The 27626-nt window shown below is 36.2% G+C and overlaps 1 protein-coding gene across 2 annotated transcripts in view; it reads left to right on the top strand.

Annotated features, from left to right (window-relative positions):
- LOC129232193 (serine/threonine-protein phosphatase 6 regulatory ankyrin repeat subunit A-like) overlaps positions 1 to 27626 on the top strand; it is a 51726-nt gene that overhangs the window by 14676 nt on the left and 9424 nt on the right. For both annotated transcript variants that reach the window (XM_054866434.1, XM_054866433.1), the window contains exons 4-5: positions 1411 to 1560; positions 10148 to 10233. In XM_054866434.1, coding sequence (XP_054722409.1) covers positions 1411 to 1560; positions 10148 to 10233 — 236 coding nt within the window. The remainder of the gene's footprint in view (positions 1 to 1410; positions 1561 to 10147; positions 10234 to 27626) is intronic.

Below are 27626 nucleotides of genomic sequence, written 5' to 3'. Positions count from 1 at the left end.
ATTGGATTTTGAAAAACGACGATTTGTTAATGTGTTTAGCATGCAGTCCTCTTTGAATAGAGTGAGACGATGCTCCCGCATGAAATTTGAAAATGAGCAAACTATAGTTAAAAAAATTTACGGTGAGACTTAAAACCCTCACCGCAATTCCTGAACATCGTCTGATGAAATTGCGTGGTAGTTTCAATTTCTCGCTAAGACATTAGATATGGCGCTTTTCTTAAAATTTTGGCAGACTTTGAGACCTTATATCTCAATGGCAGGCATGAGGGCAAATAATGTTTGGATGAAAAAAGTGTCCCAACATGCTCTTTCGATTGCTACCTCTTTCAGCTGTTCATTATTGCTCTACAGGGGCGGATACAAAAAAATCTTTTGGAGGGGGCACGGGACATTAAATAGCCCCCCCCCTGCCGCCTTCGATGTTTTAATGACTTTATTTTTAACTGTGCGTGTTTTTTATATATTATTTTTTCAGGATTCCTTCAGGTCAATGAATCAACTTCAAGTACATGAATATTATGCGCTAATATACTTTGAATGTGGACAGAAAACATCTTTAATGTTTCAAGTCATTTAAATATTAAACCCAATATAATGTCACCAAGATGTTAAGTAATGAGCAGCTTTACTTAGGAACATTGTCATAATAGTTATAACACAAGGGCAAGGTTATTAAATAAACCCATACCTCACTTGAGTTTTTTAAAATTAATTTATAAAGAAAATAATAACTTCATAACATATAAGTTTTACTGAGGAATTCAAAAATTATTTTTGTGTGAATTTCAAAACAGTGCTGATTTGTTCTTAAAGCCATGATACAGTAGAGATAACATATTAATACTATATGCGGTTTCCATTAAAAATCATGGTTTTTCCAAGAAACTACTATATGATTTCTTTCATTTGCTTTTTTTATGAGCTGAAAAAGAAATCTATTATTTTGCAAATAGGTTATTGGATCAAAATGACTCTTTTATGTGCGCCTACACATTAAAAAAAAAAAGTTAATTATTAATTCCATCAAAGAGGAATTAGTGGATGAATCGCGATAATACGCTCCCTTGAATTCGAAACCAGCGAGTTAAATGTATTCTGCCACTCTGGGCCCCTGACTCTAGTAATACTTCTTTAGCAAACAAAAATGCTTTTATTCAAAATATGCTGTGTCTGTTTTGTGTTCTTTTTAATTAACTACACAAAAAATGCAAAAGAAAGGTCAATTAAAAAGTAATAAATAAAATAGTGGAGGGGCACGAGCCTCCTGGGCCCCCTAAAATCCGCTACTGTTGCTCTATGCATGTGGTTCACTGGTTGGAACTTTTAAAGTGTTAAAATCACACCCTGTTCAAAGTCAAGAATTTTACGTAGCTCAACCATTCATTTTTTCCAAATACTTTGTTCCAGAATAGGCATCAGTTTGCTAGGGAATGTCCGGATGATCCTCTAGACTGTATCAAAGAAGTTTTCAGAATCGCAATGGAAGCCGCTAGGAAGCAGCAACATCAGCACCCCCTCGTTGAGAGAAAGTCACCAGACCCAAGTAACTTTTCAGAGGTGAGCTGATACACCATAACAGCCAAAAGTGCCCACTCTCCACATTTCTTCGAATTTATGGAGTAATACATAAAATTTTTGTAATTACATTTATATATAAAGGACATGTTTGAGCTCATGCCATAAACTAGGTATCCCCAAACGTGTTGCACCTAATAGCACGTTCTAGAATACTGGTCGGATGGCGGGCACCACTTGTTTTTTCTAGGTGAATTAATTGCTGAAAAATATAATTCAACCTATAAAAACTTACAGTTTAAACTAGCCGCCTTCACCAACCACCTCGACCTCACCCGCAGCGGATTTGTGTATACTAATTTCAGCGGTGCACTTTGAAGCTTCACCCCTTCTTGCCGTTTACAGAAGTACATTAATTAATGAGCAGCACATTAAATTTTCGACCCACTGGGCCTCTGACACAACCCACTTTCCCTCGAACAATTCAAAAGTTAATTTTTTCCTCCCCATCTAGGGAGTCACTTTTATTTTAAGTAGAGGGAGAAATTTTTGGCAACTGGTCAGTAGCAGTTACAAGATTTTGTACAAAGAAAGGGGGGAAGAAAACGATGTTTTTAGTTAATATCTTCACTAATTAAGGTTGTACAAAGATGCAACTTGGCTAAAGATGATCTCCGACAAATCACACCTCTTTCAATAGCTCACTCAAACCTCAAATTGCTATCGTTCTCAAGAAGTTAGAAGGATATGCATGTATTGTATACGTATACTAGGTGTTGTTCTATTTCGTTTGAGAACTCGTACTTTAGGAATTAAGATTTTCGTGTTAAATAATTAATTATAAATTCGTAAAAAATATACAAAGTATAAACATTTATAAAAAAAAATAGGAATTTCTAAGTCAATACCAGTTTATCATCACATTTCATTTGTCATTTGCATGCTTTTTTATGACAGTGGTTGATCCAGGTTTTATTTTTTGGGTCCCCATTTTGTGAAAAAGCAAAATATTTTTGTGAGTTTTCTTTATTTTTGTAAAAAAGAAATTATTGTGAATTCCTCCCCCCCTTTTTTTAATGGAAAGAAATTATATTGGGTAAAAATTCAAATGTATGTAACAGTTAAGCATTCACATGCATACAATGTTTTTCACTAATACGTTTTTATTAGCTTCGCCTGTATGTATGTATCCTGTAACAAAATCTTGCAACTCAAATTTCACCCACTTCTTGCAATTAGATTCTTTCAAATGTATTTTGAACTAGTGGCACCCGCACGGCTTCGTCCGTAATACAAAAATTAAAGGTCTTTTGGTTCGCTTGTATATTTACAAATAATGTATGGTGAATTTTCTCGCCAATTGGCTTGTACCGACGTTACAGTTCCACGTTATGATAATTTCGTATCTCGCCAATTGGCTTGTGCCCATGTTACGGTTCCACGTTACGATAATTTCGTAATTTATGATAGTTTTTTTTTTCTTAAAATTGGAATAAAAAAAGAACCACATCGAATTTTCGAAAAATCGCTTCGAGGTGCACACCCCCATGCTACATACTATGTGCCAAATTTCATGAAAATCGGCCGAACGGTCCAGGCGCTATGCGCGTCACAGACATCCTACGGACATCCTACAGACATCCTACGGACGTCCTACAGACATCCTACAGACATCCAGACATCCAGACATCCTCTGGACAGAGAGACTTTCTGCTTTATTATTAGTAAAGATAAAGAAGATTCATGAAAATCGGCCGAACGGTTTAGGCGCTATGCGCGTCACAGACATCCAGACATCCTCCGGACAGAGAGACTTTCTGCTTTATTATTAGTAAAGAAGATAAAGAATAATGTATGGTGGATTTTCTCGCCAATTGGCTTGTACCGACGTTACAGTTCCACGTTATGATCATTTCGTATCTCGCCAATTGGCTTGTGCCCATGTTACGGTTCCACGTTACGATAATTTCGTAATTTATGATAGTTTTTTTTCTTAAAATTGGAATAGAAAAAGAACCACATCGAATTTTCGAAAAATCGCTTCGAGGTGCACACCCCTGTGCTACATACTAACTTTGTGCCAAATTTCATGAAAATCGGCCGAACGGTTTAGGCGCTATGCGCGTCACAGACATCCAGAGAGACATCCTACAGACATCCTCCGGACAGAGAGACTTTCTGCTTTATTATTAGTAAAGAATAAAAAAAAAGGCAAGACATCTATTTTCCACTAATGTGCAGGAAAATATGCATAATACAGTGAAGCATTGTTTATATGTTTCTGAAGGAACTGTATGAAAAAAGCGTACAAATGGAAAAAACATATAGCAGGATACATTAATATGTAGTAAACTCTGCAGGTACCAAATTAAAAAACGTATAAATGATAAAAACGTATAGAAGAGAAACGTATAAACGGTGCTTCACTGTAATAGTTTTTGTTGAGTAACTTTAAAAGTACATAGAAATGCTAGGGACTTGCATCTAAACAACAAAGTGAATATCGAATATCTCTGGGATGCTGTATTTGAGAAATCTCTTTGTTGCTACAAAGGGGTATGAAACCCATCCTTCCTTTTCCCTTATCGTACTGATTAAGTCATTGGTTTCTTGAGATTCACCTGAACTGCACGTCTTTCAATATTTTCCTAACTTCTCATTATTTATTCGTCTGCTTCATGTTGTAAGCGTGCCCACCTGGGGGGGGGGGGCGATCATAGTGCAGACTATGCCATTGAAAGTTTTAGGGAGGTTGAGGGGTATTATTCTCTTTTTTTATGGGTGGGGGGGGGACTTGAAGGGGGAAGTGGGCACTCCTGATGTTGTAATAAGCAGACATCATTTCATGGAAATCAAGAATAATTATTTAAACAGAAATTTTTAATTTTAATTTCCTCTATGATCTTACAAACTTGAAAAATGCATGGAGGCAAGCTCCATTTGGTTCCCTTTGTTTACCGTGTTACTTCCAGCATTGAAATTCATTTTTTTCCTGCTCTTGTGAGAAATTTAAGATTTTTTTTAAAGCTTTAGATTGATAAAGTTGTTGTACAACATGTGCCATTAAGATTACAGGGTTCGTACGGGTCATGGAAATCCTGGAAAGTCATGGAAAAAAATTTAGTGAATTTCAGACCTGGAAAAGTCATGGAAAATTGAAATTTTCGTTCAAAGTCATGAAAAATTATTTAAAGTCATGGAAAAATGTCCTGGGCAAAGAGAAAGTAACAGTTGCTAAAAGAGTATCAGAAATATTGAGTGATTTAACAGTCTTACATATTAAAACTGGAAAATTGAACGATCCCAAAAACAATTCTGAATTTTGAAATCTCATTACATCCACTTCTGTAGCAGCCGCTCGTCTTTTTTTGCAATGTCATTTTACTGCTTGGACATCACTCATTTTGCATTTACCATTATTTTCAAGACTTTTTATATTCTGTAGTACCGAACTTGCATATTCTTGATTTTGCCACTCCCACTTTAAAAAATGCAATTCAATTGCATCCGAGTTTGTTTCCATCACTCGTAAAAACTTGATTACTAAACTTATCAGAGTTTAATTCAATTTGTTGAAAGTTTTAGAAAATGAAGATCTTTAGTCAGGTGATAAAACACAGAAATAGGGGAATTCTAATACTCTAAAACAGTACTGCCCAACATACGGCCTGCAGAACTCCATGTGACCCACTGCTACATTGAATGTCAGGAATCAAACCCTATGTTCAGGAATTTCTCAACCTACTAATTTATATGCATTTAAAAATGTGCAAATAAGTAAACAAGAACATTTGAATCAGAAGATTTATTCGCTACTCAATGTTTTTCCTTTTTTAAATATAAATATCTGGTTTAGAAACATGAATTTACTAAAGAATGGCTTTTCTTTAATGAACCAAAATACTGTCAAGCTATGTGTATGCTTAAATGCAATGCTGGTGCTAAAAGGCAACCTTTGAAGCAAATGTATTGAAACTTAGTAATGACTAATTCAACCTCTGTCCCATTCATTATCATTCTACCTGTTTATAAAGATTATTAGACATATAAGCACCCTTATATTTCATTCACTGTAGTTTTACTAACTTTGTTGAAGACAAAGTTAGAAGACTTTTATGATGAAGACAAATAAGAATAGTTTAGTTTTTAGGTGTACACTGATATTTTTTCAATCACAAGTGAGTGCTTCGATGAGGTAGAAGCATTCACGTAGAAGTTTCGCTAATGCTCATTTCCAAAAAATTTCCAGTTTGAAATTAAATAGTACTATTCTCTTCATGTAAAAAGGTCATGAAATTTTTTTATGAAGTCATGAAAAAGTCTTGGAAAAGTCATGGAATTTTTTCATCCAAATAGAGTATAAACCCTGTAAATAAGATAAATAAATACCTTTGTTCTGAACAGTAAAGTAAGAAAAACAACATTAAAAAAAGCACAAATTTGCCAATTACAGCAGACACGTGTTTCGACGTTACAGGGAATGCCTTTTTCAATGCAAAAAGTAATGAGCTTATGGATGAAAAGACATCTGACAAAAGCCAAGAGCAAATAAGCATGCAGCTTAAAAGATAAAAATAGCGGATTAGCCAAACACCAATGAGAAAATTATAAACCGATCAGGAACCAATAGGAATGAAAGCAAAGGCCAAGAGCTTTCTCTTAGGTACGAACCCAGAAAGAAAGAATTCAATTGGACAAAGATTAAGCTGAAGCTTAAACAAAAAGAAAAGAAATTGTCAGTAACCGTGAACCGCAAGAAAGGAAAAGCTGTGCCATTGTTTATCTAAACTGTATTTCTGATTAGGGCTTGCTTTCTAAGATAGTTGCAGTTGCATTGTTGAACCAAAGAAGAGTATATAGCACATGTGAAGGTCCCCCGTTCCTATTGCAGCAGTAACTTGCCCGGATAATGAAGAGTACAGTAAACTCCCCATTAATGATATGTTGAAGTATTCTATTGAGATAAATAACAGAGCCCCACTGAAATATCGCATAAAATGTTTGGCAAGGCAAATAATTGAAGTCATAATTAATAATTAACTATTTCATTTAGAACAGGGCTGTCCAACTGCAAAGAGCCCATGGGCCAGAATTACTGATCACCTGGCGGGCTGTAGTTTGAAAAAGTTGAACAATAACCTCTTACACAATAACAATTAATAGTTGAATTACTAATTATTAAACAATGAAACAGAAGGATTAGAAAACGATTTGCATTCATTTAATGGGAAAACTGACGAATAGGAAAACTCATTAAAATAAGAAGAAAGCAGTTCAAAAATGCTTATCAATATCGAAACATTAAAAACTACTAGTGAGAGAATAATTTAAACGCCAAAAACCTAAAGTTATTTAATAAGACTTGAGACCCTCACATTCATTTTGAAAAGGAAAGAAAAGAACCAATTTTCGATTTTTTAAAATGAAAGAGAATGAAGGGAAGAGCAAAAGACAAGTTTTTGAACGTAAATGTGCGATTCTTCTACTATAGTGTATGAGAGAATTTGTTTTCATGAACACGTTTTTTTTTTTTCACTTTTTTGTAATGGTTTGGCGTTGGCGATTATTGATAACTATTGCTTTTGCATTACGTTAATATTAGTTGAAGTTTAATTTATGAGTTCCTGCAGCCTTATTACAGTCTTGCGTTTAACAATTTCTGGATTCCATCATCAACTATCGGGAAAATTCAAGAATCGCGGCGTTTCACGCGCTTTTGCGACGTCACTTCCGCTCTAAACGGTTTTAATTAAAGGCCATTCAATAAAATATTGCATTATAATCTGACAATATTCATTTCTTTAGTTTTCAGTTGGAATAAAACACAAAAATTTCAGACTTACGTGTGTACTTTTTAGTTCAAGAAAATATTCCGGAAATGTTTCCCTGCGTTAAAGACAACCCTTTGAAGTTCATGTTTGTAAACATTTCCCCGAGTTATAGATGAGTAATATAGTATTCATTAAGAAACCGCTCATTTTCTTTTAATTATTTCAAAAAAAAATGCTTAGTTTTTCAAATATCCCCAAAAATGCGTATTTTTAAAAACTGGCGGGAAAATCGGCAAAAGGTTGCCGGTTTTCTGGTTTCCCCGGTTTTTTGGTTCCCGGATAAAAGGTTGTGCACTGTATTAGAACTCAAGCAATGCAATGGAAATTAAATTTAGACTAAAATGTACTGTTTTGAAGTGGATATTTCGTTGTATTGGTATTCATTGTAACAAAATTTCACTGTTCATTAAAAATCATTGATTTTTTTAAAATTTTTTAAAAATTTATTAAAATTTCTTTAAAATTTAAATCAATGATGTTTAGTGGAGTTGGAATTGGGGAGTAGTGATATATCATGTTACATTTATGTGACATAGTAGAACACTGTTGTTTTTTTATGGTGTTATATCATGCCACCAAATTATTTGATGTTATAAGCGATGCTAGAATCCCCCCTTCCACCCCACACAAAACACTACAACAATTGTAGTTACTTACACATGTGTCTATTTATGTGTTTATAAACTCTTTCCACAATGAAAAATTTATTGCTACGCCACTGGTGTGAAGTAGCATGAGCCTGAAAAAGGCCATATAAAAGAAAAAATTACTTCTGAAAATCAAAGAATATGACAATACAAGCCATTTTCAAAAATTGATATTCATACTGTAATATTTTGTTCTAAGTCAAAAATTAGTTTTTATCATCTATTGAATGATAATATTCTTGTTATTAACATTTATACAATATTAATTTCGACCTTCTAATATTCAGTGCCGTATTTATTTGCTTAATATTATCTTTTTTAAAAAATTCTTTGCACATAGCATGCCAGACAAAGTGGATGAGCAAAGTGAAATAGTTTGTTTCATTTGTGTATACAGTCTTTTATCAAATCACTTACGTATTCATTCATTATTTCCTTCACCATCCTTCATTTAATAATTCCCTTGTTTATTCATTCATTTACTTATTTTTTTTTTATTAATTCACAATTTTAGTTCTCATTTACTTTTTCTCATGTATTAACTTATTTATTTGTTTATTGTTTCCTTTTTATTAATTCTTTCTTTAATTTTACTCATTTGTTTGATCAATGATATCTTGTTACAATCAAATAGAAAATATTTCATTCAAAAAAAATTTATTTTTTTTCACTTTGCTCCGTATAAAAAAGAAGTGACAAATTACCACCTGTTTTTGAAGGTACAAATTTACTGCCAAAAATAAAAAATAATGTTTCAATGCAGGTTTTATCTTCCAATACATTGTTCTTTCTTTTGGTACTGTAACTTTCAGCTCATATTTCCAATTTGTTCATTTTGAAAAAAGTAAGTTCTCTTAACTATTGCCCTTGGCTCCACATTTGCCTATTTATAATTTACCTAGGGGACCCAACAGACGTTGTTCTGTTCAAACTTTATAAATTGAAAAGTTAAAGAATTTCAATATACTATCAAGTGTTTGAACCGTTTGCTGAAAAAAATAAGTAAAAAGAAAAAAGCTGTTTTAAGCTGCTTGGTGTCAGAATGTGTATAGTATTTATTACAGCTTGATTTATCTAATGCCCACCGAGCAGTTGTTTTATAAACTATTTTTCTCCCGTACTTGATGGTTTGTTCCTTCAGCCATTCTCAAAGGATAAAAAGCGTCCTCAGATATTAAGTGTAAAAAACTAATTACCCATCGAGAACAAACGGGAAATCCCGCTGCCACGTCCGCCTCTTGAAAAGAACAAAACAATCGAAAGGATATTGTTTAAAAAAATGATAAAGGTAAAAAGAGTTCTCTGAATAAGTAAAGCCCCCTCCCGATGTAAAATAAACATTCTTCAACTAAAATGACTAACCACTAGGACTGGGCGATATCAGAATTTTAATACTGCGATATATCGCTCTCCAAATATCGATATTTTCGATATATCGATATATTCTTGGGGGGGGGGGGTGCAAAAGATCGAAAAACATTTCCAAATTTAATATTTCTCTAATTCAAAACTTTCCTGGAGTGGGGGAGGGGAGGAGAGCGTGCTCAATGGTAGAGCTCAATGCATGACAAAAGTGCTTCTCAACGAAAAAGTTTTAAATACTCAATTCAATAATTTGAATTTACTTTGAACTATATTTCGTATTGATGTCTTAAATAGTTTGTTTTTAGTCATTTAATAGCTTTTGCTTTAAGACTTTTTACTTTTTAGTTGAGTAAGATTAAGTAAAATACTAATAATAAATCTTTAAAGAATGCAGCTATAAATGCACTGCAATTTGATATGTAACTTAAATCTTTTCGGGGGGGGGGAATTAAAATTAAAAAATGTATTTATTTATTTTAAAAATCTGAATATTATCAAAATTAATGCAGTAAACTTTTTTTTTTCGGCATTTTTAAATAAATTTTGAGACATTTTTTTTTATTTTGATGAAGGGAAGGATAGAAAGAAATAGATATGTTAAAAAATATATTTTGCACTTTGTAAAATTAAAATATGTGCATTAATCTACATTGAATTAATCGTGGACAAAAAAGAAATTTTTTTTTAAAGTGTGAAAGGCCGCACGGATAATTACGCGTTGACTGTATTTTGTAACATCACACAAAGTCCTCCCTGTTTGAAACTAATCATTGTATTGTATTACAGGCTACCCCCAGTGGAAAAGATTTTGACCCAGGGACAACACGTGCAGCATCTAAGCGTCGTTCTGAGGATTCTGATGAAACTTCAAGGTAGGATTTCTACCCATAAACATGTGTACATGACACTATAATTCCAACTTTATGAGTAGGAAGTGAAATTCTCTAATCCTTTCTGATCTGCACATTAAGCCTACGATTTTCATTCACCTTCCTCTTTACTGAAGCGAACAGTGATAGTTTTCTGTTTATTCTTCGGAATTACGGTATTCGTCTATGTGTAACTACCAGAAATCCTGTATTGTTCGGTTCCCTTTGTAGGGCTGAAGGAAGCATTTCAGTCCTCAGAAATTTGTAGCAGAGTAGTAGTTAAAATAAGCACATGACAAACAAAGTCCAGAAGAAAAAAAATATCCTTTTATTTTAGCAGAGCTAATTCTTAGACAATGTATTTTACTTACATTGAATCCAGTTCAACAGGAACATTAAACATAAAACATTATACTGAAACGAACAACATCTCGTCAAAAATGGCTAAAACCTTATTTCGAATTACTTTAGAATAGATGCATCTATACGAAATAACATTCCAATATAATGAAGCCATTTTCATCTGAACTGGATAGGACGACACAAACGTGCACACAGTACACACAAGAAAAATATAGGAGAGAGAGAGAGCGAGCTCTCAAAAATGCAGCATTAAATACCGTGAAACCACATGGTGGAACAACCAACAGTCAAAATTTCAATCGCTTATGCAAAATAACACGCACTGTTGCCACTCACGAAAACTTTAGAAAAACATCACGGTTATCACATGCGGGAACTAACCAAAACCCAATCCATTTCAGATGAGTGAATCGCCCGAATGACGTCACTACCGATTCAATGTTGTTTACATCAGAGCACTTTGTCCGAACACGATCTGCAATCTCTGCATGGGGAAAAAACGTATTTTAGAAGAAATAATAATGGGTTATTTCTTTTTTTTTTATTTATCTAAATGAAAATTTGACTAAAATACTAACACCCTTCAATTCCTCATTTCGGATTTTTTTCCATCATATTTAACTTACTTTAAATATTAATGAGTTAGCAGTAGACTGAGTTAGTAGTAGACTGATGAGTAGACTGTTCCAAAGTTGTATGGGGGGAAAAAAGTTTGGAATTTCAACTCGCATACCATGGATAATTGTGACATTTGATGTAAATAACTGTCTTGCAAAATTTTATACCATTTGAAGAGTATTAAGTGAGGACTCAACACCCTTAAAAGTTTTAAAAACCTAATTTATTGAGAAATATTTTTGTTTCTCTAACTTTTATAAAATTTAACACAAGAACATTTTCTCTCATACTTTTCTTTTAATAATGTTAATGAGCAATAAATAAAATTTTAAATATTCTTTCTGCTGAAATTACTTTTTAAAAAATTTTAACGGAAATTCCACCAATTTTCAGTTTGATTTCTGCTATTTGAAAACTGAGTTGACGCTGTTCTTCATCATTAGTAAGTTTCAAATTAAAATCTCTCGCCAATATTTAACTGCTCACTCAGCACTTCAATGCCAACACTACTTCCTAATTTGGGTGTAATCATTTCTTTTAGCTCACATATGACAGGGTGGCAACAGATCAGGGAGATGAGGGAAAAGTCAGGGAACTTTATCACTCAGGGAAATATCAGGGCATTTTGAAAAAATAACAAAAATTCAGGGAAAATTGATGAAATGAAGAAAAAAAATGATTCTTTGAAAACTGAAGTATTTTTATTCCGTACGAGTTTTTTACTAATTATTTGTTTTAAAAAAGTAAAATTAATGCGGTATGATTATACACTGCCCCATATTTGTGCATCTTTTTTCCTCAAGGTCAAAGTGTTCAATCTTAGGATGAGCTTCCTAAGATTGCTTCTGTGTCTGTAAAGTTGTTCACTTTAGCTAGCTTGAATTTTCTTTCTAAGCATTCCATGCTACGTAAAATAAACACCCTACAGGCAAAGAGGAAGCCGTCATTATTGACTTTGCTCCCTTGCCTTTATTCATTGTCTTGAATTATTTAGCATACTGTTATCACAATTTCAAGGTACAATCTTTTTTTTTTAATAAGGCTGATAAAATCTTAAAAGTTATCACTTGGCGTTTTTAATTTAATAGCTAAAATTAAATTTTGACTGAAAATAAATTTTTTTTTTTTTTTTTTTTGCTATGGTATTATTCGCTGTCACTTCAGATTACACGAAGGGTTTTTTTTTTCAGACTTTAAAACTCTTTTATTTTAAAACCATATATATCCCCCCCCCCCCATTTTCTTCTATTTATCTTTATTTTTCCTTTTTTCGAATATTTTTTGTTTCTGTTTATTTTATTTCATGGTTTTCCGTTCAGCTTTTCCTTTCTTGCGGTTCATGGTTACTGACAATTTCTTTTCTTTTTGTTTAAGCTTCGGCTTAATCTTTGTCCAATTGAATTCTTTCTTTCTGGGTTTCGTTAATGATTTACGTAAGTAAAACTACATTACTTCTATACTTGAACTATCACTTATCATTCTTGCAGCAACAACTATACTGCTTGAAAATTCAGTTCAAGATTATTTCCATTTAAATTTTTTTATTTGCATCATGATTAGATATGTCTTTAAGAGTGGTTTTGATAATTTCTTAAAATTCTTATGTTAACTGGTTCCCTCAATTAAAGTATTTGTTTTAGATTTCCTATAAGATTTCTGTGTCGAAAATTAAATGTACTGTTTTTACCAAAAAAAAAAAAGGAGCATCTTTTCAATATATATTTTTAATTTACAGCTTAAACCGTTGTAAACACTGCATTTTATTTAATATGCAAAGGGTAGGGCAAATTTTCAGGTAGAGCAAAGAAAGAAAACCATTATCATTGGTAACGTAAATCAGGGAAATTTGGTGAACTTAATCAGGGAAAAGTCAGGGAACTTTTTTTTCCAGTTCCTGTCGCCACCCTGTATGAAAATCAGCTTGTAAAAAATTAGTATAAAATTTCATTACGGTAAACAGTTTCTGAGTCTGTTCTGTAACAAAATCTAACAATGGTTCACTCCGAAAAGATTTAATACCTTTGAGACTTCTAGTCTTCTAAAATCCTTTCCAGATTTTGGTAGTTGTAAAGCTTTAACCATGGCAGCTTTTTTCTTTGGAGGGACGAAATCTGAGAAAAAGCATAATACAACTAAATCCACACTTAGATACCAAAAGTTGTCCTTTAAATTTTTTAAGTGCTATGCGAGTCACTTCACTATTAGTTTCTTTATAGTTCTGGTATTTGTAGAAGATGTAAGTCATTATGAGGCTTGGCTACAGGGGGCATTGAATCACATTTTTACATAGATTTGTTGTCATGAGCGAACATATTCTTTTCAATGCTTGGATCTCTATTATGCTAGCTTGAATTCCTTGCAAAAGCACAAAATCTTCAAGCAGTAAATGCCTTTTGCGATCCATCTTGCCCAGTGATGAGCACCAGGTGAACTAAACGTACTCACAAGAAATGTGATCAGCCTAACTAAGAGCAATCAGTGATAGCTTTAAAAATTCTAAACAATCACGCTCTTTTAGTTGTTGCCTAAGGAACTGCACAACATGATTTTGATTATTCTATTACCACTGCTTTTCATTTATCATCCTGGTTATGTTTTATTAAAATATAATCAGGAGTGTGTTAATCAAATGATTCATAGTTTTCTTGGCTTATATAGGAGAAAAAGTCTTTTGATTGATCAAATATGGCAATTTCTGGTCCTGATGTATAGACAGTGATGTTCTCATAGGGTATACACCATATATGCTGTATACTCTCAAACATTTTTTTAGAAATATAGCATATACCCTCAAACTTCAAAAATTTTCATATTATGACATATTGTGTATATGATCATATACATGTATTGTGCATAATGGATTACTGGGTGTATACCCTAAGAAAAATTGATGGGAACATCATTGTGTATATAATAGTTCAAGTTCATTAGTAGCCAGGATTTCTAGTATGTGATGCCTATATCCCAAAAAAAGGAGATGCTTTCTGAATTTTAAAACTTAACTATAATTTTAAATGAAACTTAACTATAAAATTTAAAAATAATTAAAACTTAATCAAAAATGAAAAGAATGTAAGCTTTAGTTTGTGTACAAAATGCTAACATACAGATTTAACTATAGAGCTGCAATAAGTCAGGAACAAAACGAATAAGTTCTGCTACACACGATGGCAGTTATAATTATGAGGTACAGAGTTCTGAAAATACTAAAGTTAACTAGAACTGATAGCTTTTAATGTGAAAAACATTATGTTTCAAACTTTATTATGCTTTAGATGTACACAGGGGCGGACTGGCTGACTTTGGCCCAGTCGACAAAGAAGTATTTTGGTCCACCTCTGTAAATTAAAAAAGTTAAATTAACTAGTACCGGATCTTGATTCTTCCAAGTCTAGCAAAGACATCAAACTACTGCTAGTTCCCATTTTCCTTTAAGTTTCTAAATCAACTTTTAAAGTTCTAAAACAAGAAAATTGTGATCCGTAAAATAAAGTTAACTGTGATGCATTTTTTATGTGCTTTCAAAGAAGGATACTAATGGTTATCTGTTTGAAAAAGCACATATTTAGGCTTCAATACTGACAACAGAGAAAGGACACGATAAAGGGTAAATCAGGTAAATTCCCCTGGAAAATTTTCGCAATTGGTTGGTCTATAAGGAGAAAATAATCAGGAGAAGAGTTCTAGTTGCAATCCATAGCGATATTTTCAAAGTCGATGTCAAAAACCGCAATTTTCAATGTTGAGTGGAGGGAAAAGAAGGGGTTCCCCCACAATTTTGTTTGCTTAACCTTTCTTTTTTTTAAAATTGAAGTCTATTTTAGTCTATTTTTGTTTACAATAGTATGTTGAGGGCTCTTTCCAGAAATTCTTCGAAATAGGAAGTTTTAGGATTGCAATTTTAGGTTACCGTTGGTAAAATTAATGGAACAGGGAAGCATCTGGAGCTCTCTACGAAAATGTTTCAACTTTGAACTATTAGAAAACGCAAAACTATCATTGGTCACATTTGAGAGAAGAGTAGTCCCAGTGATCTCTTTTGGAAGCATTTAAAAACTGAAGTATACTCTACCCAATTTTTAAACTACATGTAGTTACTATAGGGACTCCGGTGACTCTCTTTCGGAAATTTTCGACGTTGAAATTTTAAAAACATAATCTTATAATTTGTTTGAAAACATTAAAAGGAAAGGGGACAGGTTTCCCAATTGTTTCCCCCAAGAGTTTTTAGGAGGGTGCTGCACCCTTCTGCTTTTAACCCTTAAAAGTTTAAACAAAACTTCACAAAAGCGATTTTTTTTTTCGAAAGGTAAAAATTCATGCAAGCCTGTCCTTAAAACGTCACTCTCTCATTTTAATAACTTATCCACAAGAATCTGATTACAATATATTTGAATGTTTTTTGCATTACCTTTAAAACTAAACATCAAAAAACTTTTCAATATTTTAAAAATAATTACTATCAAAAATACTTAAACTTTGTATGTACCTAGAAAACTAAAAAATAAAAGTAACTTTTGTGTTTTGCAAAACTTCTCTTAAAAAGTAGGGGAGGGTGGCCCAAAGTGGTTTTCGAAGAACGCTGGAAAGTTGTAGTTTTTGGATTTTTATCGCAACAATTTTAGTTTTATTTCCTAGCAGGGATCTTGAACTTCAAAATGAAAAGTGATTTTTGTATTATTTCAAACTCCGTATTTATTTATTGTCAAACTTTACAAACATTTAAAAAACCTGCTTTGCTCTTCCAGGGAGCCCAAAGCGGGTAAGCTTAGCTAATTTAGATTTGATGCATTTGCCAATCAAATATGAAGTTATAAATGATTAAAATTGTTGACTAGCTACCTGCCATTATCCTGTTGAAATAGAGATATTGGAATAGACCTCCTTAAATTGGGGATGCAAAATAATAATTTTCTAAAGTAATTCTGGTTACATGAATGCAAAATAGCTATATTTTTACTATACAGTTGTCTTGTAATAATCCTAAAGATTGCATTGAAACCACTCATACTTTTAGTCTTTATTGCTGTTTTCAGAAATTTCCTCAAGATAAAAGTTGAGGGAGAGCTTATTCTTAGAATTCAGTACAATGGGCTATTTATGAACTTGCTCCTTGAACTCTGCCCAGGAGGTCACTGTAAGTTCCAGTCTTATCACTGAAATTCCATTGACTGGTCAACAATAGGGGTATGTTTGAATAGCTGATAAATAGATAAGGTCATTTTAATCCCTTTCTGTTGATTCTCCTGGTCATTGAAGCTTAAAAGCATTTACTAAATAGATATTTAGCACTTTCTCCAATTTTTTTTTTTTTGGGTCCTTGGGACCTGATTTTTCGCAGGAGTTGCGTCCCTTTTCCTGCGAATTTGCGTAAAAAAACCCTCTATAACACGTAAACGCAAACCCTGCCTATAGCCTCCCTCTCAATGAATGGACTATTCAACACAAAAAGAATTTTTCAATTCGAACAAGTAGTTCCTGAGATTAGCTCATTCAAACAAACTCTACAGCTTTATATTATTAGTATAGATGTGTCTTAAATACAGGGGAGTCTCGCTTCTCCCCCAGAAAGTTTGAAAACTTGTAGTCTTGTAAAGGCATTTTTGAAGATCTTTGGTTATTAATTTACTTGGTCACGATTATGAGGGGGCCCAAAGGGGATTCATAAATGCACATAAGTGATTTATACATAGTTGTGTGATTAGATAAAGAGGCCTCCAAAAGTGCATTCGTGCTTTAAAAATGTAAATCAAACACTGTAGTCTCCAGGGGGCCTCCAAATTAATGTGGGCCCAAGACCTCTTTTTTAGTTAGACGGGTCCTGGGGCTGCCAATATATTTTTACTGGTATAATAAAAAATAAATGAATAAATTAAAAAAAAAAAACAGGGAAACCTCAGTGGTTGAAAAAAGTTAAAATACTGTTACAAATTCTGTAAATAGTAATTATTGTAGGAACGTAACCTGTAAATAGTTTCCCGTAATGAATATACAACCCCTTTTTCATTCGGCTAAAGTATACGACCCCTATTTTCTTTCTTTTCATTGATAACGGTCTACGCATTTCGCGAAGAGGTAAGAATGTTGTGGAAAATTCTTTTCGGTGTATTTAAGCCGTTAGCGATGGATAAACAGGCAGTTTCGATTGATATTTCGAACTGATAGCATTTTGCTCTGTCTATAGCGAGGCATTTTCGCTGTGTTGTTTTCGTATTTGGAAGTAAATACGTGTGTAAACGTTGAGTTTACGGTGTTGTGTGATAATTGCTTAATTGCTGATGAATAATTTAGCAGTTGTTGAAGATCTTTCCTGTACATAGTGTAAATAAATTTCCTGTGTTTTTATCAAGAACTGTGTCTTCATTTCAAGAAAGTGGAAGTCGCACCGAATTCGTTACAATTTGGCGCCCAACGTGGGGCTACTTCAGGACTTTCTTGGAGTAAGTGTGACTTTGGACATTTTTTTCATAAAGACTGTTTGAATTTATAGACTTTGTTTTTATGGTGATTACTCGCGCAATGGATGACCAATTAAAACAACTTCTGGAAGCAATTAATGCTGTGAAAAGTGACTTGACCGAAAGTTTGGCGGCTAATCAAGACCAATTAAAAAGTGATTTGACTGCAAGTTTTACTGCAAATCAAGAACAATTAAAAAATGATATGGCGGCTAATCAAGAACAATTAAAAAGTGATCTGACTGCAAGTATGTTGGCAAATCAAGACCAGTTAAAAAGCGATTTAACGGTGCTGAAAAAGGACTTAACGTCTAACCAAGGAGAAATTAAAAACGACCTTATTTCGGTAAAGACTGTGATGGAAAATAAATTTAATGACATAGAGCATCGAGTTGATGCAATTGAAGAAAAATTTGATACCGTTGAAAGCCGATTCAATGCTGTAGAAAATAAATTTGAAGATGAAGATAGAAGATTTCATCTACTTAAAGAGGAGATCTTTAAAGACCTGGAAAGGAGATTGGCGACCGCGGAAAGCAGCTCTGTACAGTTTGGCGCTCCCACATCGGTTGCTCGACCGTCCATTAAACTTGCCACATTTGATGGGAAAACTTCGTGGCAGGTTTACAAAACTCAATTCATGATAGTGGCGGAAGCGAACGGATGGGACTCTGCTACCAAGGCCTGCCATCTTGCAGCATCCCTGAGAGGTGATGCAGCGGACATTCTCCAGACCCTTCCGGACGGCCAGCGCCTGGATTTCGCCGCCCTCACATCTGCGTTGGAGCTTCGCTTCGGTGAGAAGTGCCAGAAAGATTTCAGCCGACTCCAGTTGAAGTCCCGTTTCCAGAAAACTGGGGAAACCCTGCAAGAGCTAGCGGCGGACGTCGAGAGACTGTCTCATCTTGCTTTTTGCGACTGCCCTGCGGATGTTCGAGACCACCTGGCACTCAACTACTACATCGACGGGGTTCGAGATCCGGAAATCCAGAAAGCTCTACGGATGGCGGATGTCAAAGACCTGAGTTCTGCTGTTGTGTATGCGATGAAGTGGGAGGCCGCCCAGCAAGCAACCCGTGTGGATCGCCATCCCATCCGAACTCTGGAAGCTGATGAGTCTGATTCCAGGTCGTCCCACCTCGCTGAACTCGAGAGACAACTCGATGACTTGGCAAGACATCTGAGCAGCATAACAGCCGAAAAGAAACAAGAGCAGAAGTGCTAGAAATGCGGTAGTGAAGGACACTTGCGAAGGAGTTGTCCGGCTCGCCAAGCTACACGAGGGAAGGAAATCACCACCACCAGAGCTCTGCAGATTTCCTCTTCTAGTAGTGGCAGTGATGGACTTTTCATTCACGCCCATGTAAATGGAAACCCCTGCAGACTGATTGTCGACACTGGAGCCAATGTGACAATCATTAGGACAGATGTGGCTCGTGAATTTGGATTGAAACTGCTGTGGACATCGCCACGCGTAAGTCTCCAGACTGTGACAGGTGACAAAATCGAGATTGACGGTAAAGTGGACTTGGAAATAGTGTTCGGGAATGCCACCTACCATCATACGGCATTCGTCGCTAATATCACGGACCCCTTCATTCTCGGATTGGACTTTTTGAAGAAATATGACTTCACTCTCGACTTCAAGACTAATGAGCTGCACTCGATGAGAGAAGACATAGCCGTTTTCCCCGCAGAAAGTGATGTAAAATCCGCTCATCAAATAATAGCCCAAACAGATTTATCGATTCCCTCAAGGTCAGAATCATTAATACCTGGCTCCCTTGAAGAAAGCAATAGTTTTCGATTTGGACTCATTGAATACCCTAACCTAAGCAATAGCCTAAAAGGAGTGCTGGTAGCATCTACGCTTGTGGACCTTTCTAAGGATGTAATTCCTGTGAGAGTCGCCAACGTGAGTGAAAGGCCAAGGAATATCCGAAAAGGTGAAGTGTTGGCAACTTGTACTCCAGTAAACTGCATCATCATAAGATCTCCAGTAAACTGATCATCATCAATAGAAGAATCAATTCCCCCGAGACTGTGTCTTCTGAGTCCTTGACATCGAAGTTAATTGGGAGTGCACCATTAACGAAAAACCAAAGAACTGCTGCGGAACAATTGGTGGATGACTTCAAGCATCTGTTTTCATCTACATCGGAGGATGTTGGCCGTACGAATTTAACGCAGCATAGGATCTACACTGGAGAACACCCCCCTATTAAACAGCATCCAAGACGACTACCGTTTGCCAAGAAGGAAGAGGTTGAGACCCTCCTGAAAGAGATGAAGGAGAATGATGTAATCGAACCGTCATCCAGTCCTTGGGCCTCTCTCATCGTCTTGGTCCGAAAGAAAGATGGCTCCACCAGATTTTGTGTTGATTACCGACGGCTGAATGAAATCACCAAGAAAGACAGTTACCCTCTTCCAAGGATAGACGACACCTTGGACACTCTTTCCGGACACAAGTGGTTTTCGACCCTGGACTTGAAGAGCGGCTACTGGCAGGTTGAAATACACCCTGATGACCGAGAGAAGACAGCGTTTACAACTGGACAAGGCTTATGGCAGTTTAAAGTGATGCCCTTCGGCCTCTGCAATGCACCAGCTACGTTCGAGCGTCTTATGGAGACAGTGTTAAGAGGACTTTCCTACGAATCCTGTCTGGTCTACTTAGACGATATCATCATCGTGGGACGCAGTTTCGAAGAACATCTGGCAAATCTTAGGAAGGTGCTGCAAAAGCTTAAGGAAGCCAATCTGAAGTTAAGCCCGTCCAAATGTAATTTGTTCCGCCGGGAAGTGAACTACCTTGGTCACATCATCTCTTCTGAGGGTGTACAAACCGATCCAGAGAAGGTATCTGCGGTCAGCAGTTGGAGTCGTCCCGAAAACATCCATCAGTTGCGAAGTTTCCTGGGGCTCTGCACGTACTACAGGAAGTTTGTGAAGGGTTTTTCCAACATTGCACGACCTTTGCATAAGCTGACGGAGAGCAAGCAAAAGTTTGAATGGTCAAAAGAATGCGAAGATGCATTTCTACGACTGAAGGAGGCTTTAACATCAACGCCTATCCTCAGCCTGAAAAATCCTTCATCCTGGACACTGATGCGAGCAACGAGGGAATTGGAGCTGTTTTATCCCAAGAAATTGACAGAAATGAACTTGTCATCGCTTACTGGAGCAAATGCTTATCAAAGTCGGAGCGAAATTACTGCGTCACCAGAAAGGAGTTACTGGCCATAGTGAAAGCTGTAGAACACTTCCATCATTACCTCTACGGCCGAAAATTTCTGCTTCGGACAGATCATGCCTCATTAACTTGGCTTTTGAACTTCAAAAATCCGGAAGGCCAGATAGCCAGATGGATACAGCGGCTCCAGGAATATGACATGGAGATCAAGCATCGAAAAGGGTTATCTCACGGTAATGCTGACGCTTTATCAAGGAGACCCTGTCCTGAGAACTGCCACTATTGTTCCCGAATCGAGAAACAGTATGGAACGACTAGCCCTACCGCCTATCAGGTGACAGTGACTCCAACATCATCAGAACCTGATCCATGGAGTGATGACCAAGTTCGAAAAGATCAACTTGAAGACCCCGACATAAAACCAATTTTAGAGTTCATGGAAAGTGACAGTCGACGCCCTAGCTGGCAGGACGTTTCCATCTTCAGTCCTGCAACAAAAAGATACTGGGCTTTATGGAACTCACTCCATTTACGGAACGGCGTGCTACACCGGAAATGGGAATCTGACGACGGTAAAGCATCTAGGTGGCAGTTACTACTTCCCCGATCAAGGATTTCAGATGTTTTGAAAGAAATACATAGTAGTGCGACTGGAGGACATTTTGGTGTCTTGAAAACCCTCAATAAAGTTCGGGAGCGCTTCTTCTGGAGCAAGGCGAAGGATGACGTGGAGAAGTGGTGCCATTCTTGTGACGCCTGTCCTGCTCGTAAAGGACCGAAGAAGAGAAGCAGAGGGAAGCTGCATCTGTACAACGTTGGAGCTCCTTTCGAACGAATTGGGATCGACATCCTGGGTCCTCTACCAAGAACTGCTGATGGGAACAAATACATTCTTGTTTCCATCGACTACTTCACCAAATGGCCGGAAGCATATCCCATTCCAGATCAAGAGGCTACCACCGTAGCAGAGACTCTAGTTCAACATTGGATCTCGAGATATGGAACACCTTTGCAGATTCATTCCGATCAAGGGAGGAATTTCATCTCTGCTGTGTTTAAGGACCTATGTCAAATTTTCGGAATTGAGAAAACTAGGACAACACCACTACACCCACAATCGGACGGCATGGTGGAGAGATTTAACCGCACAATCCTGAACAATCTCTCGCTTATGGTATCCAGAAATCAACAGGATTGGGACAAGAAGCTACCTTTGTTCCTGCTGGCCTACCGAAGTGCTGTCCACGAGACTACCGGATTTGCCCCATCTCAGATGCTCTTCGGACGAGAGCTTCGGCTACCTTGTGATCTCGTCTTCGGTCGTCCTCCGGATGCGCCTGCATCGCCTGAGGAGTACATCCAGGATCTCCAGGCCCGGTTGGAAGACGTTCATAACTTCGCACGAGAGCGAATCAACATCGCGGCGGAGAAGATGAAGACCCGATACGACACAAGGTCTACTGGACATGAATTCAACGAAGGCGACAAGGTTTGGTTATGGAATCCCATCCGACGGAAGGGTCTTTCACCCAAATTGCAGTCGCATTGGGATGGACCCTACAAAGTCCGTAACCGACTAAATGACGTCGTAGTGAGGATCCAAAAAGCACCTAATGCAAAACCTAGGGTTGTACATTATGATCGGTTAGCCCCATACTATGGCCATAGTTCATGAGTATTACGTAAACAACCATGGTTGATAACATAAAAGTTGTAGATAATTTTTGCTTTTAATGTTAAGTAATATTTCTTGTTATTATTGTGTTTTCTGTATCTGTTAGTTATTAATTAATGTGTATATTTGTAAACTTGTGATAGAAGTTTGGCACCCTTTCTGGGGATTGTACTGCCCGGGACGTGCAGTCCTTAGGAAGGGGGCAATGTTACAAATTCTGTAAATAGTAATTATTGTAGGAACGTAACCTGTAAATAGTTTCCCGTAATGAATATACAACCCCTTTTTCATTCGGCTAAAGTATACGACCCCTATTTTCTTTCTTTTCATTGATAACGGTCTACGCATTTCGCGAAGAGGTAAGAATGTTGTGGAAAATTCTTTTCGGTGTATTTAAGCCGTTAGCGATGGATAAACAGGCAGTTTCGATTGATATTTCGAACTGATAGCATTTTGCTCTGTCTATAGCGAGGCATTTTCGCTGTGTTGTTTTCGTATTTGGAAGTAAATACGTGTGTAAACGTTGAGTTTACGGTGTTGTGTGATAATTGCTTAATTGCTGATGAATAATTTAGCAGTTGTTGAAGATCTTTCCTGTACATAGTGTAAATAAATTTCCTGTGTTTTTATCAAGAACTGTGTCTTCATTTCAAGAAAGTGGAAGTCGCACCGAATCCGTTACAATACTTTTGGTCTCTTTGACGCTTTTATTTATAAATGACAATTCAAAATTGCTATAAAATGCAACTTACAACAAGGGTGGACGTGAGGTCATGAGGCAATCTTAAAGTACCATTGAGGAGCATGAAATACTCTACATTATTAAGACCAAATCAAATTTACCAAATCAGATTTACCAAATCAAAGACCAAAGGCCGCCGAAATGTGAGTTTCAAACAATTTTGACGAAACATGAAGTATTCTGTACGCTGTACAAACTCACGGTTTCGGGCCCCTCAGTTTAAAAAGAAAATAAGTTGATAAAAACCAATGTCGAAAGAATTTCGGTGGTCCCCAGAACCTCCCCCCCCCCCCTCCTAATATCATCAAAGATCGTATAAAATTTAAATTTTTGGGCTTCAATTTCTTCAATTGGGCTTCAATAACTTCGTAAGAGAGCAGCCGAATCCACTCCCACCATAACATGGAATTCCAGTTTCGAAAATTTGCTGGAGGAAAGTATTCAGACCTCTCCAATTTTTTTAAACATTCCCAAAGATGGTCTAAAACTGTGCTTTCAAAATAACATTATCAAATTAACACTATCAAAAATTTTCTGGGAAAGTGCCCCGTCCCCTCCTCTCTTGGCATCATCAATGAAGAACGTTTTAAATCTCGTTTTTAGTACTTCAATTTAAAAAAAATTCCGGGGTGAGTCTACTGAAAACTCCTTTTCCTAACATCACTGAAGGTCAGCAAAAATTTCGCTTTTGGAACTTTTCGAGTAACTGCCGGTGCTCTAGTCTTGACCAAAAAAGGCTTTTAAGACTTCAATTTGAAAATTTTCTGGTGGATGGCATCGGAATCTATCTCGACTTAAAATCACCAAAGATCTTCTGAAACTGTGTTTTCAGAAGATAATTTAAAATTCTGCTTTTGGATTTCCACTTTCGAAAAACTGCAGCAGGAGAAACCCTGAACCTACACTTCCCTAACATCACCAAATATTGTCAAAAATTGAGTTTTTAAGACTACAATTTCAAAAAAATTTCCGGGGGAGAGACCTCCCGGACCCCCCTATTTCAGACTTAATGTTAATATTTCTATTAAGTTTATATTGCTAATACTTTAATGACTCCCAGAAGCCAGAAAGCTAAAGTCCACTCTCTCTCTTTGTATTGATACATGCGTTTGAAAAAAAATTAAGGGGCTGCCAAACTCGTACCCGACTCCTCCCACCAGATTTTTGACCTCGCATCGAGTCTGGGGGTCGTCAGGGTATGGCAATGTAAAAAAAGTAATGTTTATGACAGGGCCCAGTAATACATGTTTGTGTCGAGGGACCCATCACGTTCTAAGACGGCCCTAGTATTTCACCCATGAACATTGTTAGATCAGTTTCATAAAAACAGGGCAATTAAGTTACTTGTTATGACCGCAGAAAAGGACATACTAGCCAAGCAGTGTTATCATTACGGAAATATTCAATCAAGTTCCGGGCATTATAAAAATACTTAAAAATGGACAATTACAATCACAATTTCCCCCCAAAATAAGGTTTAGCTAATACTGTACACCATTAAAGTGCAGAAGTGTTCCTATCTGTTGAATCTTGTTTAAACAAAACATATTTAGTTGTTAAGAATAATTTCCTCATATTTAAGTGATATCCCAATCGTTAAGTTTACTACCTATAAGAGCTATGGGGCCGCTACATCTAATGATGCCAGGGCCGATTTTTTCAACCAATCCGCTACTGTATAGAAATTGCAATTCTTCATTACAAAATTCAATTAGTACTCATGAATTGAAATATTTTTTAAAAATATTAGTAACTACATTTTACTGACCTTTTATGCATGTGTAGAAATGAGAGCATTCAAAATCTAGAACCGATTTCTAAAGCGAAGAGCGTAATTTCCCCCAATTATCGGACAAAGCGCTAGGAACTATTTCTTTCGCTTGGCCGCAGCTCATTTCTCCATAGTCAAGTAAGCTTGCAATCGAGTATAAAATGGATGGGAGGAGGTATTATGCAGTCAAGGTCAAAAGTCCCGAAGGATTGACCAATTAAACAGTTTCATGCTGTCGAAAGGGGCATAGCAAAAAGGAAGTCCCCTTTGCTTGAGTCAGAAGGGGTCCGTCCGATTTGCTCTTAGAAGTTATATATAGCTTCGGGCAGAAGACGAAACTTAAAACCACAGAAGTACAGCTGGTAAAAAGAAAAATTTATCTGGCTGATTCTTCCAACGCTACAAAGGAGAGACAACTGCTCATTTAGGAATGGATTTTCTTGGTTATATGTTTGAATTTGGTTTCAAAAATAGTGTATGAATTAAGACTAGACCATCGTAGTCTTAATACACAAAACAAAACATAAAACAGGTATTTTAGCTGTATACTGTAATGATCAAAAATTATAAACGTGCATCTGTTATGCATTCGGGGTTTGTTTGTTTTTTATATAAATTGTTTGAAAAAAAATGCATAAAACTTTGCTGAAAGCACTTAACGAAATAAAAGCAAACGATTTTTATAGGTTTGGTTAATTTAAAAGTTTGGGGCCCCATTAAATTCGTGGCCCAAGTGCTCATGTGCCTTTGTACACTTTGACGGGTCACTGTGAAAAAAAAAGTCATATTTAACAAAATTTATGATATATACTCGCATATATAGGTAACTGATTAATATTTCTAATCATGATGTATATGACAGGTCTATTGGGAAAAAATAAGATACAATTTCGGGACCTATGTCAAAGCGGGGCCTGTGGGACATAATTTGCCCTCTCTTTGTTTAGGCAAGAGGCACTGAGAAAATATTCATTCTACGTAAAAAGACAACTTTTTATTTATCTAAACCATGACATAAGGCAGGTCTGGCGAAAAAGAAAACGAATTAAAACTTTGAGGCCTATGTCAAAGCGGGGCCTGGGTATCATAAACCCTCCATTGATCCCGAAGAGGAGTCACTGTGAACAAATATTTGTTCTTTAAAAAAATTATGATTTATTAAGCTAACTTGTTTAAGCATTCAAACCAAGATATGCGACAATATTGGTGAAAACCAAAAATTGAAATTCAGGGGCCTATGTCAAAGCGGGGCCTGGGGCGGACCGCCCCCTCCGCTCCCCCCCCCCCTCGGTACGCCACCGCCTTCTTCATAAAACAAACAAGCATAACTTTAATCACAAAACTATGTTTCTGCTGACTGAAAACCAAATGTACAGGGTGCGGCAAAAAAAAAAAACGGGCAAGCAATTTTTCAAGAAACTTTATTAAAAATAAATAAACTAACAAAACACAAAAAATAATAATATGAGAAGACCTTTAGCAATCATTGAATTTAATTGGTTTCTAACTAGCAGCCTTTTACAATAATACAGAGATGCAACTGCTTATTGAAATTTTCATTCAAGCGATGCAAGTCCTTTTATCAATCCTATTTATTCCCTATGAAGCAATTGGTTTAGAGAGTTCAATTTTGTGTGTAGTATAGGGTAGACCTTAGACTCTAAAATGGGCCATACAGTGTAATAAATGGGATTGAGGTCGAGCGAGTAGAGCGTCCAATCATAAGATGATATCTTGTCAAAAACAATGCGCTTTGCACCACTCTTGTCTTTTTGGCCATATGAATCGGTGTGGAGTTAAAGGAAAATGTCCAGCCTACAATGCTGAAGTGCTCTTAGGCCCACAGAAGTACAGTAACTTCTAAAATGTCCTTCTGGTTAACTTCTTGATTTATTTTACGGCTCTCACCCAGAATTTTTTTTTTTTTTTTTTTTTTTGTCGCTTGTCCTGATTCCATCTCAGACTAAGCCTGACTTCAGATTTTTGGCGATATCTAACACTTTCTAATGTGTTTAGAGTGCCTACCAAGGGGGCCCTTATGAAAAATTTTAAGGGGGAGGGGCTCTGATATTTTCTCCATGGTTTAGCAGGATATTTTCCCCATGGAAACCGACTTTAGTACAGATTAGAGCTGATAAAATTTAACATTTTTGATAACTAATTCATTAATGGCTGGAGAAAAATGTTTTTACATTTTTACAAACAAAAAAGTATTAAAAGGAAGGAAGTTCTCATTTCCAAAGGGGGGCTTGAGCCCCCACTTTCCCCCCTGTATGGGAGCCTATGGTGTCTACAGACCAAATTATATGGTTCTGGGGAATATGAACCGGTTGAACGGTAAATCAGTGAAAGGTATCTCTTCCAGCGTGGACTTGCGGGCCCGTCTCAAACGTTTCTGGCATCTTTAGAGTCATAAGAATGCCTGAATTTTTGAAACTTGCAAAACTTCTGTTTGAGCTTTTTTTTCCCCCTTAGTTGCATTTATCGGTCACAAATTCCCACAAACGACTGATCTCGTGGACACCCGAGGATTTCATTGAACTCACTTTTGGATGACATGACAATAAACAAAT

This window comes from Uloborus diversus, unplaced genomic scaffold, assembly GCF_026930045.1.
Source record: "Uloborus diversus isolate 005 unplaced genomic scaffold, Udiv.v.3.1 scaffold_11, whole genome shotgun sequence".
Lineage (NCBI taxonomy): Eukaryota > Metazoa > Arthropoda > Arachnida > Araneae > Uloboridae > Uloborus > Uloborus diversus.
Note: the sequence above shows the minus strand (reverse complement) of the source record. Positions and strands in the feature narration are given on the sequence as shown.